At 29.7% G+C, this 15,923-nt stretch overlaps 2 protein-coding genes across 2 annotated transcripts; one reads left to right on the top strand and one right to left on the bottom strand.

The window, feature by feature from the left end:
- Positions 1-1,428: 1,428 nt before the first annotated feature.
- On the bottom strand, positions 1,429-4,564 carry HINT1 (histidine triad nucleotide binding protein 1). The gene is made up of 3 exons (XM_014420284.3): positions 4,242-4,564; positions 4,030-4,134; positions 1,429-1,696 (listed from the first exon to the last, which is right to left on the bottom strand). Exons 1-3 carry the CDS (start codon positions 4,443-4,445, stop codon positions 1,532-1,534), a joined length of 474 nt encoding a protein of 157 aa, XP_014275770.1. The 5' UTR covers positions 4,446-4,564; the 3' UTR covers positions 1,429-1,531.
- Positions 4,565-5,948: 1,384 nt separating this feature from the next.
- Prosbeta7 (proteasome subunit beta type-4) lies at positions 5,949-12,627 on the top strand. The gene is made up of 6 exons (XM_014420283.3): positions 5,949-6,155; positions 8,051-8,257; positions 8,419-8,565; positions 9,561-9,762; positions 10,504-10,592; positions 12,514-12,627. The coding sequence occupies exons 1-6, from the start codon at positions 6,034-6,036 to the stop codon at positions 12,521-12,523; spliced, it is 777 nt and encodes a 258-aa protein (XP_014275769.1). The 5' UTR covers positions 5,949-6,033; the 3' UTR covers positions 12,524-12,627.
- The last annotated feature ends 3,296 nt before the right edge of the window (positions 12,628-15,923 follow it).

The following is a 15,923-nucleotide window of genomic DNA, read 5'->3' as shown; positions in this document are numbered from 1 at the left end:
AGATTAAAAGTTTCTGACTTTTATTTGAATTTTCACTTATATCTGGTGAGATCTAACGATTTTCCGACTGTATAGAGATAGAAAAAATGAAAACAGAAGTAAACGTTTTTATTCGCTTTTCCTCATAGCTCTTCAATGGATGGATGTATTTTCTTGGTTCAAAAAATTTAGTGACTTTTAAATATAGGCAAAAGGAAATCAATAGTAAACATTTTAATTGCTTTTCCTCTTATTTGTCAGAATAGGTGAAAGTAGTTCTAACAATTTCCAGACTTTATAACTTCATCAGAAACCCCTTGTTTTGAATTAATTGTCTTGACTTTGCTGAGATACACTTACTCAAAGTTTGTGCCAGGACTGAGATACACATACTCAACAGATACACATACTCAACATTGCTGAGATACACTTACTCAAGGTTTGTGCCAGGACTGAATTCAGTTCACAGTGTCCTATAAATAACTCTTAAATAAGACCTTATTCCAATCTAACTTTAAGTTTACTATGGGCATTGATGACATCAGGGTTTTATGCCCTAAAGCCCCAGCCAACAACAACTTTAAGTTTATCAATAATTGATAAAAATTGATTTAATTAGTTAAATAACAAGCAAGAATAGACAATTATTAATTCATGAATGCTTAATGAGGTAACAAATATTACAGATTCTAAAATGTTCAGGGAAAAATGTTAGAATCCTTGCAAGTAATCTTACCCAGAACCCTGAATTGTGAAGGTGAATTAGTTAGTGTTTAACATGTAATAGTTCATTTCGACCTTGAATAATCTGGCTTTTTACCCAACCTTGATAATCTATTTTATGAGGGAAAAACTCAGGCTGATACCGTATTTCTGCTTTATGATCTTTCATGGTTGCTAAATCAAAGATTGAGTAATGGGGGGATGAAAGTCAACAAGAAATTTAGCTTCACCTTGTATACGCAATAAATTAAAGTGTTAAACACAGTAACTACCGTAAATGTATTTTTCTGGTCATGAACATAATTTGTTTTGTATAGCATTATAAATCCAATAGGAATGGTGAGCAAGCTTTATTGTTGTGTTAAGATCACTTGACAGAATTTATGATTGTTATTTGACTTTTCTGACAGCAGCAGTTTTTAATTGGATTCCCTGACTTGTCTGTCACTAGGTACCCAGTAAAAGTATTAAGCAGTTCTCGAAAAAAGTGGTCTTTGAATTTTAAAAAAATTTTGCATGAGTGAGACTGTTCTCTATGTTTGGCTTGCCATTTGTGAGGACTATATTAAAGAAACTCCAAGAAAACTTATAAACCAATGAAACATATAAAATCAAGAAACAAACTCAATTTGATAAAGTTTTACTAGTTGGTCCTAAATTGAAAAATGAGAATCTCCTCCATACTAACAATAAAGAATGAAGGGGAAGCGATTAAGAAATAAAAAATAATTGCCAACAGTATTTATTATAACAAATAAACCACCACAGAAAATTATTTTGAAGTCACCAAACATATTTGCAAATAACTGCATTTAATGCATGCAAATGATTAGCCAGGGGGCCAATGCATCTGTCTGCCTCCAAGAACATGAATGTGTAGATGGTAAACAGACTGAGCCCCATCTTTACCGTCATTTATAACAATACGGAATCCGTTTCCAAGTCCAACTTCTTTGGCAAGCTGTTTAGCTTTTATCATCAAGTGTCCAAGGAGCTGAAAAAGATGAAAGCATGAGGCTACACTAGAATTAATAATTTCAAATATTAATTCAGTTTTACTATACACAATTATTCATTAAAAAATCAGGCATTATATTGTAAGTATATTAAATAATTAATAGTGTACATATTTTTTTATTAAAAATTATTTCAGAATTTATTTAGTTGATTCAAAATAATTCCATCAACTGTGTATATTCATAATATACTGCTTCAGCTAATGTTACTTCAGATTATAAACAATTAACGGATACAATTAGTATAACACATTAGATTGGAATTGAAGGTCTAAGTGACGTTTAAAAAAAAAAATAGCTTGATGGGAACAAATCAGAAATTCCAACAATAGATTAGGATTTAATTTGATGGATTTATTGTCTAACATTCTGAAGAACTTCATTTTAACCCTTTTATAGAACACTGGTACACGGGTACCAAAGCCAGGTATGTCAATTAGAATGTTCCAAATGATGGAAAACAGCCAGTATAAAAAAATAAGGCAGAAAATCTTCATAAAAACGTAAATAAGGAATAAAATGTGTCTTAAATATGTCTCAAACTGTGATTATCAAAAGTGTTCCAATGAAAAAATTAAAATTCATTTGAATTAAATTATTATAGTTCTTTCACTTTATTAAGTAAAACATGTAGTAATATTATTTAGACATTTACTCTGATTAAATTTTCCAGCAGGATAATATTTAAATTTTATCTGAAAAATTGGTACATATGGTGTACAATAGCTGAATAGATGATTTAAATCCTTTATATGTCACAGTAAAAGAACATTTAAAAATATATATGATCTTTTCACTATTTTGAGATGATTCATTATTGTTTAAATAAAATATTTAGTATCCAAGTTAAGTATTAACACACTCTTTAGTATTTCTTTAGAAGTCCAACATTTCAGCCAACTCGGCTATCCTCAAGGACAACCTATTAAATAATAGCTTTAATAATATATTAATTTTTAACAATAACGTTGTATGCAAAAATTTCTAAAAATGAATGTATAATTTAAAGCTCTTATTTAACAGATTGTCCTTAAGGATAGTCGAATTGGACACTTTTAAAGAGCTAATAAAGAGTGTTTTGATACTTAGCTTGGATAATAATTATTTAATTTAAACAATTTAAAAATATATTTATTTATAATTCTTAGACTCTTTTATTAATTTATCTAACTCTAATCTAAACAATTGGTATTATAAATCAGTGACAGATAAAGGCTAAGTAATTATCCCTACGTTGTTATCAGAGTAAATAAAGCCATGATATATATTAAAACAATACTTTAATATTTTAATTATAGAGATAGATAAATTCTTTATCACCTTTCTTACAGACAATGGGAATATCTAAAAAATTAAAATAGCACAATTACATTGAATATCACAAATATTTACTTACTACATTCTTAGGTAAACATAAACTTGAAGCATATACTGATTTCCAGGCAGAACCACCTATGTTTATGTCAATAGCAATTGCAAAAAAAAATTGATCAATAATTTCATTTTGAATTATTCTAACAATCAACATTCTATTTGAAAATTAAAACTTAGGTTTTACAGTAAGCAAATAACAAACTGAATTGTCAAGCTGAGATAATATCTCTCTCCTTTTTTTTTCTTACTTTTGAAATGTGAAATGGACATGCTAGTTTCCAATACATTACAACATGATATCTTTTTCTTTCCTAATGACGTTCAAATAGGCAGAAAATTGACTTTTAAATTAATTACTAATAATTGAGAGATTTCAAGCTTTGAATCTTCCAAAAACCTTTCATTATGGTTTTTGCTGTTGAATGGAATGGACATAAGTAAAAATGAAGAGAGGTACTAGTCATTCTCAAATAAACATATCAGTCTAATAACACTAAATCACACCCCTTCTAGGTGAAGTAGCATGACGGAGTTGAAATCAGTTTTACCTCAACTGAGTGCTAATTTTTTTTAAAACCAACTACTAATGTTATATATACTATCCAAGTTATAGTAACTACAATTGAGAAAATATGTGAACTGGAAAACTGATTAAAAGAGCTCTTTACACTGTGTGCATCATTAAATTAAGGAAATGGTAGTAGTAAATCATAATCTCCATCCATAGCAATTAAACGTTTCATGAGCAGTATAAGCGGTTTCTACTATCAACACAAATTCATTAATATTTTAAAACTATAATTGAAATAATTTATTTTGTTTATGCAAACCTGTCAAAATGACTATATCTAAAAGAAAATAAATATCAATTAAATTTTAAAGAAATATAATTGCTACTACATTTCTTTAGGCATAATAAGTAAAATTAAAAGTATACCTCAGCATCACTATCTTCTGCATGTGATAAGCCAGTAATAGGTTTCCTAGGTATTACCAAAAAATGAGTAGGGGCTTGAGGATTAACATCATGAAAGGCCATACACTAAAAAAAATAAAATAAATAAATAAAAATTAAGACTTCAACTTAGTATGGTTGTTTTCCACTAAACTTCAATTCACAAAATTCATGACAGCAAAAATAAAACTAACCTTTTCATCTTCATAAATGACTTTTGCCGGAATTTCTTTTCTCAAAATTTTTCCGAATATCGTATCACCACCAGCAGAAGCTCCTTGAGCTTTAGAAACTTCATCTGTCATAACTGATCTTTTGAATGTACTTGTCAAGACTTTGATATTAGAGTTACATATAAATCTACAGCTGGAAGTATGTAATGCTTTAATCCATAACATGTCCGATACTGATTAACTATCTGAAAGGCATCAATTAATGATTTAGAAATAATACAATTTCATTCTCAAAAGGTTAAAATTAATATATATTTTTTTTCGTAAGAACTGGAAAAATCAAAACTCGGTCTAAAAAACGTAAAATAAAAGATAAGATTAATCAGAAACAGTTTTTAAAACTGCAAGGAGTTATGAGGTTGAATAGACCTAATCTTAGAACATAATTAAGTTTATGTATATTATATTCTTGGTGCATTTTATAACTATTTAAAAATTAAAAGAATATCAATATTAAGAAATTAGGGCTTGTATCTTGCAGTTTGGGTTTTATACAATAATCACTTTAGAAATACTTCAGAGCTATAATATTCGTGTGTAACAAAAATTGTTTGTGTTAGACACAATTATTTTTGTATATTATGTATACTATAAATTGTAACGTTTCATTAAGACTATATTTGATCATTAAGTATACAAGTGATGGCGAGGATCGATACACTTAAATTTGAGGAAATTTATTTACAAAAAAACTGAGATTTGACTATTTAGGGAAATCTAGTATATAAAATAGTAAAATACAACCAGGAAGTATTGACCAGTCGGAGGTGGGTGGCATTCCGCATACATCATCTCTCTTGCTCTCAGCGCAAAGTGTTTCTTCTTTCAAGAATAATATTTTGATATATTTAAGCGTGCTACAGAGGGACAATACCCCCAACAACCTATACACCCTCGTTAAAAGCTACCTCCAGGTCATAGGCGCTTAAAGATTAGGGGCACCTATTACGAGGAGGAAGCTTCAATAGAGAGGAGATCTACACAGGGATATTCTTGGGTCTGCACTATGGAAGCTTGTTTCCAATGAGTTACTAAATGTGTTGAAAGTTGAGCGGTTTCCTGCCATTGCCTACGAGGACAATCAAACTCCTGTGGTGGCCTTCAGTAGGAGAGCTGGGGTCAAGAGAGAAGCCGAACAATGCGCCAGCACAGTATCGCGATGGTCTGAGGGGAAGAAGATGAAGATGGCCGATGCCAAGGCATAAGCCATCCTTAAATGCAAGACTAATCTGGCAAACCCTAAAAACTTAGGCATAGAAAGTATCAGAATTCGTCCAAATGAGGTGCTAATCTACCATGACAATAAGTTAGGTATAGGCGTAAATATGACACCTTACATGGAATACCTGGCGAGTATGGTGGCCCAAGTAATGAATGAACTTTGTATGAAGCAGATCAGGTCCTAGTGGGGATGGTGACTCTCGAGCTCCTACTAGAAGAACTAACTAAAGGTGTTTTTAAAAAAGTCTGACCATCTCAAAATAGAATTTCAGTTTCAAGGTAAACATTAAACTTAATTAGTTAGGGCATTATAATTATAGGAGTAATGGTTTATTAGTGGACCTATTTAATTATATTCGCCATTAATAAATAATTTGAGCTTTCTACTTTAAAACGTAAAAATTTTTTCAAACAGCAATGACCTCTTTGCTGGAACGGATCGATACTCAATGACTTCGTTAAACTTGTTTGAATAGTCATTGAGTTCGGTATCAGTTAAGTTTGTTACTATAGTCTTGAGAATTTATTCAAGATGTTGAATATAGCTGATGCCTCAAGAACTTTTGGGCATAATTCTATCGGAAATAATGACAACACACTTGAAGATAATCAAGTTAAAATCATTAAAGCTCCGGATTTTTTAACGAGAACTTTGTAAGTTTTCCCATTATTTATATTTAGTTTGAGGGTTTTTGATTGATACATTTGTGTGTTTGTACATGTTGGAAAATACAGGTTTTTAATGTGTTTTAATTTCTATTTGTAACCATTGTAAATCCTTACCAAAGCATGTTAAGTTATCATTTACAAAAATATAAAAAGAAACCAACACATTTTTCAATTACTTGATTATTATAAGATATCATTTCATTGATTTAGGATTATGACCATTAGTTTAAACCAGATTGTTATTATAACCTATTCAGTAGGAGACCCAGGTATGCCTAAATCCTAATCTCTTGATTGTCTAAGGTTGTAGCCAAGAACTATTATTGTCTCTGTTCTGATTGTAAGAACCCATCCATCTGTCATCTTGGTGACTAGTACCAGGATCATTATGTGCTTATCAGTGATACTTATTACTTGTTTCTGTTAAAATATTTTACCATTAGTCATTGCCTATCAGCACATTTGTGCTTCCATTTTTCAATTAATAAATAAAGCACGCATATCTTACTCTTATTTGTTTTTTTAATACTAACCCGTTGAACCTCTGTTAACAAGCCACACATTAACCGTTCTTAAGATTAACCAGTGAAGTCAGAGAAAAAAAAATGCGACTGAAAATGAAGTAGTAGATGTTCTTATCAGGAAAAAAAAATTTTAAATTACAATTCTGTAAATGTTAAAAATCAAACATAACTGATTAAAAAAAACTGTTGACTGTACAACTCATTGATAAGTTGTACTTTGTGTTTTTGTATATTTTCAAACGCATAATGAAGTCTGTAGATGTGTCATAAACCAGTGTTATTCCTTGTTCTGTTAATATTTACCTTTGAAATATCTATACTTGAAATTGATTAATTGGTTGGGGTCCCAATCCCAGCTTGGCAGTTAATATTGGTTCCGATGTATTCTCCCGTGCATTTTTTCTCTTTATCTTTTTTTCTCATATTTTTCCAATTCCATATATAGTTTTTCTCTAAATAATTTTTAGTACTCATTATAAATTGTGTAAGGGCAGAGCAGACTTTGCTTCCCTATATATAGCACCAGTTGAAATTTCCTAATTTACTGTCGAGGAGGGGAAAGATTCCATGCCTCAATGCTAGTCACCTGGTCTCCTCTATATTTTACCAAGATTATTTGTACTCTTAGGATTATTGACACAACAAATACCAACCTAAGAGTTCAATTAAAAGAATGCTGATTTCATTGAGAAATCAATAAATAAAATTATTGAGATGATTTAGAAAGGAATTTATAAATAAAATTTTTTGTGATAAGAATTGCATATATTTTTACTAACATCTGTGGAAAAGATGAAGTTGATTAAAGACTGTTATGCTACTACAATTAGTATGTATCTTTGTTGTTTTTTAAAGACTAAATCAATTAATGTAAACTCATAACAAAAACTTTTACTAGTTTGTCAAAAATCCAAATGAACATTTCATAGAATTTTGATGAAAACAACAGATCTGGTGAACAACATTGAAGTTGGAAATCTTTTCTCTTCTCAACTCTGAAGTTGGAAATGCTGACTGGTGCCATCTGTTGAGCAACCATGTGCATAACTTCTGATAATATAAGCGAGGTTCTCTAGTTTTATTCTGAAATGTATTGGGATTAATTTTTAGAAAAACTCTTCGCTCATTGTTTTTCTTCAATTTGAATCATAAGGTTTGTACTCACTATTGTTTTTTCAGGATCATTGCATATTAATGTTAATTATTATTATTGTCACTTAGGGAATTCTGTATGACATAGTAATATTAATTTAAGTCAAACTATTGTTAATTGATTTGTAATTCATTTCTCCTTTTGTACTATCATGTATGATACATTATTATATTCTATGAAAATTAATTTTTTCTTTGTTTCAGATATCCTATGACAACAACAGCATCTGTGGTTGGGATTAAATTTAATAATGGTGTAGCTATTGCTGCAGATGTTGGTGGATATTATGGATCATTAAATCGTTTCAAATCTCTCGATAGATTGTACAAAGTTAATAACAATATTGTAATAACAACAACTGGAGATTATGCTGATTTTCAATACATCAGAGAGTTAATACAACAAAAAGTGTAATTTTTTTATCTTTTATTTACAAATCAAAGTAAAGGCTTTTTTAGCTATTTGTCACTTTTCTCAATTATCTGTTATTTATCTTTCTGTATTAAAATGTTGTCTTCAAATTAGGATATTTTCTAAATAATTATCTATAATGAGATTAATTGAATTTCAGTATCAGTGAAGAAATTCTAGATGACAGTTTCTCCTTAAAAGCCTTTTCTCTTCATACTTGGCTGACCCGCCTCATGTATAACAGGAGGTCAAAATTCGACCCCCTATGGAACAATGTTATTGTTGCTGGATATGATAACAATGGACCGTGAGTTTTTATCATAGCTAATATTTAACTAGTCAATATGTGGAACTTTAAATAACTACAGGTGCTTATGGATTTTGACTTCAGTGGTCAGATTAAGGTTTTTGCTGATATCTCCATCATGTCCCAAAAACTGATCAGTTGAGGAAAAATTACCTCTAATAAATTATTTTGTGTCTTAATTACAACTATAACCCCAATAATTAAATATACTAAGCATAAAAAATATTTAAGTATAGATTCATTAAACTTATTATATTATATAATAAGTTTTTCAAGTCTTAAAAATTAAAAAAGCTACCTATGCCCTTGATCTCCTCACTGTATGATCATCCATCCATTCATTAAACACCAGATGACAAGGAAGGGGATAATACATAAAAATGTTGCCCCACCTCTAGCCTTGGAACATTTTGGTCTGACAATAGTTGGTATATGTGACGAAAAGTATCAAATACAGTTGAAGAATGAAAATTAATTGACATCAGAGGAAAAACCTGGTTGTTAAGTGTTATTTTGGCCTTATTGTTTCCTTCTTCAATCACTGATCTAGGAATAGTACTTGCTAAGTACTGCACCAAAAACCTTTCAGATTGTAGTGGTACAGGTTTATTTTTTTAAAAATTCAACAAAAGAGATTTGCACACTTCCAACAACACATTCATTACTTCTTTTTTATTATTAATATACGAGCTTTATCACAAAAAAACTGGCAAATGTTTATAATAAAAACATATTGTTGTGACATTTAATAATTTCATTTTTATTTTTAAAATTTTGTATCTTATACTAAGGCACTAAAGCTTATTTTCGATGCCTGTTATATTATTCTAACAGGACCTATCCCAGAAGAAACAAAGAATATTATTACTTATTTTTTATAATTATCATTATCAAGTTTATAATATTTGTTTTTCTTAATTACTATTCAAGTTGTCTCACCTATTGAGGAAATTAATTGAAATAAAAACAAGAAATAATTCTATTTTTATTTTCAGCTTCCTGGGAATTGTAGACAAACTAGGTATGAGTTATGAAGACAGCTGCGTAGCAACTGGTATGGGTGGATATCTCGCTACTCCACTTTTGCGGGATGTGTTTGAACGAGGCAAAGGAAATTTGACTAAACAAGAAGCCCATGCTGCCCTCCAAAAGTGCATGGAAATTTTATACTACAGAGATACACAATCACTTCCAAAAGTAAGTATTAAAGCCTGGTTTTGAATTATTTGTTATTGTTTTATGAGGTATTAATCATCGATTACTTTTTATTTCCTAGTCAGGATGTATTGTTTCATTGTATTTTATTTTTTATAAAATAAATTTAAGCTAATTTAAATTAAACAAGATTTAATTTTAATGTAATATTGACCTTTCAAAGGTTTTTTTTTATTAAATATTTAGTTATGATAAATTAATAAAACCTGTCAATTAAAATTTTTTAATATTTTAAATATATTGTTGATCGTGAATCAGAGGTACATAGATAAAACATATAAATATTTTCATGCTACAAAATTTAAATTAGATACTATCAATATGCCTTCAGTTGTTTGTAAATCGGTATATGGTCTAAATCAATGATGAGTGCTTGATCCAGTTTTGATCTTAGTTAAAAAAAAAAAAAAAAGTTAAAACATATATACCATGATATAAAAATAATTATTTATTAAAAAAATTATCCTTCACCTCAGGTCTGTTTTTGTTTGGAAAAGTAGGAATGTTGATATTTTTTTTTGTTTTTTAATAATTTGATAGCTGTCAACCTTTTGATAATCTTCACCTGTGATAATGAACTTTTTTATAATTTTACTTAATGGGTGGAAGTCAGAATAAAATTTTTTTGTATTTTTTAACTTTTTATCATAGGCTAACTTATTTGTTATATTATATTCAACGATTATATCTTTATATATTCTTACTGATTATTTTCTTTTATAGTTCCAAATAGCAACAGTCACTGAAGAAGGTGTTGAAATATCACCTGAATTAGAAGTGGAAGGAAATTGGGAAATCATGAAACATTCTAAGTAACATAATTTTCTTAAAATTTCTTTTTCTTTTTTATATTCTTAGTGATTATTTATTCTATTTAATATTATTTATGTAGTAATAGTGTTATAAATTAATTTTGGCAAAAACACTAAGTACATTAAAACTCATCCATCTATTATTATTAAGAGAATATTATCTTTAGTTTTTATGTTCTAATTAATCATGCATGCTTATATTTCTCATTAGAAGTTACTTCATCAGCCATGTTACAAGAATATGGTGTTGTGCATTGTAATATTGGTTAGCAAGTATAGTATTCTCTTGGATGTAGTGTTTCAGTGGAAAATAGAGCTTGAATGAAAACATTTGATATGAGATGAGTTACCCAGAATAATCCATCATCAATAATTTTTCATTTGCCTTCAAAATAATTTTTATAGATAGAGCCAAAATTTAATTTAATTTAGTGTATTGGTGGTAATTGTGTAATTGGTGCTTAATTTCAATCATGTGATTGGGCTTTCAGAAGTGTCTTGTTAAAGTAGTTAGAGTAATAATTCATTTGAGGAAGGATAGAGCCTTGTTCAATGTAACTTCAGTGATGAACCTTGATGTTTTTCCTGACATCTTGGTTTCCTTTTTTTTTTTTTCAAACTTTTGGTGATCCCAAGTATGAATTTCAGAACTGCTACCCAAAAAACAAGTTTGTTAACAATCAGTATACATTCCTGTGCTCTTTACATTTATTTTGATGTTTCTTAGTATATAAACAATTAGTATCTTATTAAGTATAAAAACAACAATAGTATAACGAGTAGGTTTATTGATGTACGATATATCACCTCACAAGAGGAAGGAAGGGAAGAGGAAAGAAGAAGGCCATCTTCCCCGACAGGACCCATCCCACTAAGACCCCTAGAGAACGACAGTCCTGTATCACTTTTGAAATATTTTCTTAAAACAGGAAGAGGAGACTTAAAGATAGTCTAATCAAGAAATATTTTAAAAGCATCTGAAATTGAAAATGAGTGTGAAACCCTCCTCTCCCGCCCTCTGTGGTAGCCTTACTTATCTGAAGTACAAAACAGACACTTAAAGCGAGTAGGTTTGTCAATGTATGTATGTCATAATCTTGCAAGAGATCATGACTCAAAAAAAAAAAGGCCATTTTTCCTGACAAGACCCAAAGCTACACTCCTATATCACTTTTAAAATATTTTCTTAAAACGGGAAGAGGAGACTTAAGATAGTCTGATCGAGCAATATTTAAAAAGTGTCTGAAATGGAAAAACGATGTGAATTAATTGTTTTCTATTGGAGAAAAACTTTTTATGTAAAACATAAAACCTTTTTATCTCCTTCACTGGACCATTGGGAGGAATGTTGACTAGGTAGGTCAATTTTTATTGTAGAATTAACATTCCAATGAAGAGAATTTTTATTCTGCATCTAAATATGTTTAATTGCAATCTATAGCTGTTCTTCATTAATGGAGTAGAATTTCATGTTTTGGGCCAGTGGAAGTCTTTTTCTTCTGGAACGAGAATCTCCATAGATTTGCAGAAGAAAAAGATCTATTGACTTTTTCTTTTTTTTTATTTTGAAGCATAAATGAGTAATCAAATTTTGATAAATCCTATCACTATTTAATTAATTAAGCAGTGTATATTTGTTGTTTTGAATAATTTTTATTAAAGGTAATTAATTGAATCCTGGATAATCTTATTCTTTAAATAACATAGATTTTTTTACAATGTAAGGTGCGATTTTATTGTGTATGAAATCAAAATTATTTGATTCACAAAAATCAAATAATTATTATATTCCTTTTTTCATTCACAGGGAACTACTGTTCATAATGAGTTAATGAAATGTATTTTGATATTAACAATTAATGTTCATTAATGAATGATTTATTATTTGAAACAATTCTAATTAACTTTTTACTTATTTTAGGGGATTTTGAGGCAGTTTATTTTTATACGTGGGAAGCAGTATTTTTCTGAAGAATTTGCCACACTAAAATTTTGTTAACTCAACAAATTATCTAATAAAATTCAATTTTGATAAGCTTGTTGTTTTATTAAATCAGAACCATGTAGCTGTTAATTAATTATGTGTCCTAAGATTAATTAAGTGCAACTAAGATGAGTTTGCCTGTATAGAAGGAGCTCGCATACCCCCCCACCTCCACTTTAGCTCCTTCTCTCCTCACCATAACAAACCCCTCTTACCGGGAACGCAAGCTTTGTTCCAAGATAACTTGGTAATGCCAAAGTAAAATTGAGGCAGTTATTTTCTGAACACAATGATTATTAAATCTCAAAAATGACTTTTTGGAAGATATTATGTTCTTGAATAGCAATTTAGAAAAGATTTGTGAATATATTTGCCAACAAAATAAAACAGGAATAAATAAGAAACAGTTCCAATCAAAGGTATTGATAATTTAATAATCTGAGAATAGGGGGGAAGCTTTCCAAGTACCTCCCCAATCTGGAACTGGTTGGGTGTTACCAAGTTCCAGACTGCCTTTTGGTTTGTTCCCGGTAGTGGGGGTTTGTGATAGGGTGGGGTTGCATGAGTTTCCTCCTCTACAGGCAACTTTATCTTGGATATGCTATACATAATTACATATCCAATAGAAATATACAGAAAAGTGATAATTTACACATAATAAACTTTGAAAAAAGAAGATAAAAATAGTGAGGAAGTTATAAAGAACCCCGCAGTATGAGGATTTGGGAGGGAAAACAGGTAGTGCGCAGGCTTCATGTCAGTTCTAGACAGTCAAAAGTGGTGGTTGGAATATACCTAAAAAAGAGCAGGGGTTGGCAGGAGAATATTTGCCACTGTGCATCTCTCCCCTCCCTTTACCCACAGGCAAACTCATCTTAGATGCACTATACATGTATACATAAAATCAAATCTTCAATTTTGTTTTTAAAGGAGTAGTTCAGATTATGGAATGGTCAGGATTAGCAAAATCTCAATTACATTGGTTTGAAAATTCTCAGTAGTAGAAGTATTTAAATGCAAATGTCGCAATTACTAGTAGTAAAAGTTTCTCAAATATCTAGGATCCACTGTATATATCATCTGTATACAACCCACCTCAACAGGAATCACTTCCGACACAATTACGCTAAGGTTAACACTCTTGGCCACATCTTCAAGGATAAATTTTACTCTTTTCGGCTTCAATTTCTCTGTGAGACAGACAAGGGCATGCCAGCACACCCTACTTCTCCGATGGTACAGAGAAAATAAATTAATCAGAATCATACACATTTAGAAAACTTATATTGAAAAAACTAAATTTAGTAAAATAGGACCATTAAAATAAACGTATTTTAAAACTGAAAGAGAGAGTTGAGGGAGTAAAAGGAATAAAAAATAAGCCAATACTGATTTAACAACCAATAAATATTTAATCTTTATATACAAAAGATATATTTATGACAAAACAGAATATGTTTTCCATAACTAATAAATTTTCTATAAATAAGCGGAATGTATAATACTGTCATCACAAACTGGTAATAGCTAACATAAAATGGTAACATTCCTTATTGTCAGTAATGGCAAAACATTTTGAGTCATCTCCGGTCCGATTATGGATTTTTTGACTTTAGGATTCATAGGTTTACATGGGGGAGCACCGAAACACAAAGAAAATGTTTTATACAATATATTTAGTTTCATTTAGGTTATGAAATACAATCTGTGTTCTAAATAACGTTTTTTTATATGTTTAGTATTGGTCATATTTGTTTTTATTGGATCACATCTACAACTTGGCTGTGAGAGAGCCAATTCCAATTTTTTTAAATTTTGTATTTCTTATACCAAAAGTTTTCAATTTAGTTAATCTTTAATTTTACAAAGGCGAATATCTAATAATCGGTTATAATAAGTTAACAGTTAACCGTAGATATATATAAATGAGAGAGAAAATGATTGTGGGTGCGGTAAAAAATATATATAAAATCAGCCACACCTGTTGTTAAGCTCTTCACATTTCATTTCTTTTTACACCTCTTCTTCTCTACTCTTTTCTAATTATTTTTCCCTAATCCGCGTTATCAAGTAATATTCACCACATCTTATCATTATCATAGTTACTAATGACTCTTTTGGCTTATATAACTTTATATTTTATTTTTTTATATTCTGAAGATTTACTAAATTGAAAACTTTTGGTATACAAATTTTGTTAATTTTACTTTTCATTATATTATGTATATAGTTTACTTTCGCATATTTCTCATAATGTTAATTTCATTTTTTACAAGGAGCACTGTTTTTCAATTTTTTTTTTCTACTTCCCAAGTTTTTTTATTTTCTAATATTTTCAATGTTAGCTATTTTTTATATAGATTCTTACTATTTCAATGTTATATACCTTCTTATATTATTATTTCTTGTTATACTGGTATCTCATTTTGTTTTTAGATCTGATGGAGATCTTAAATTTAGGCTGAAACATTAATTTATTTCTGTTCATTACTCCACTTACCACATCCATGACAATCTTTTCCTCATTTTGAATCAACAGTCGATAATAAGCATATCATTGTAAAAAACTTTGTTTGAACACATTAAGCCTAAAATGATTTTTCAAAGAAATTAAAAAAAGGAAATTTTGATCTAAGAAAATGGACAAGCAAGAAAGAGATCTAAGTATGCCTGCTCAGACTTACAGACATTACTTGGTGTAGTGATATACACATGTTTGCTTAAACATTTATTTTTAGATTGAGAGAAATATATGTTAAAAATTGAGTAAAAGGTAAGATAAAACAGGAATGAGGTCAGCCAATTAAATTGATTAATTCCCTGGAATTGCCCAACTGTTTTCCTTTATTTTAATTCTTATCTAGTTGTTAATTTATTTTCTTGAATTGTCTCATAAGAAAATCAACATGTTACTTGGATTTACCTAAGTTATTTTCAGTAGTCCCTATTTGGATCTATGAAGCATTGATAACCTGAGAGGACTATCCCTCATGGTGAAAATTGAGAATAAAACTGATAATTATCAAAATCTGTACCTTGGTTGCAGAAAGGTAAAGGATTCTTTCGTCTAAAGCAGTTTGACAAAAATTTGTTGCATCTACCCTGAGGATTTTTCAAAATTACAGCAGATGAGTTGGGCCATTCTAGTTCTAAGTGTCTCATATAATGCATATGAGTAAGTGCCTCAGTAAATTTACATATACCAAGAACACATTAGATACAGTAGGAATGGGGTATTTTAGTTTGACATAGATTTCACATAAACATCTAAAAAAGATTACAAATGACAAAACCTTTAGGTCATCAACTCAAGCTTTACCCTAGATGTGGATGTGCATTTGTGACTA

Source organism: Halyomorpha halys, unplaced genomic scaffold, assembly GCF_000696795.3.
Source record: "Halyomorpha halys isolate HHAL.00 unplaced genomic scaffold, Hhal_1.1 Scaffold265.1, whole genome shotgun sequence".
In the NCBI taxonomy this organism is placed as follows: Eukaryota; Metazoa; Arthropoda; class Insecta; order Hemiptera; family Pentatomidae; genus Halyomorpha; species Halyomorpha halys.
The sequence above is the reverse complement of the archived record's forward strand: the minus strand, read 5'-3'. Positions and strand labels throughout refer to the sequence as shown.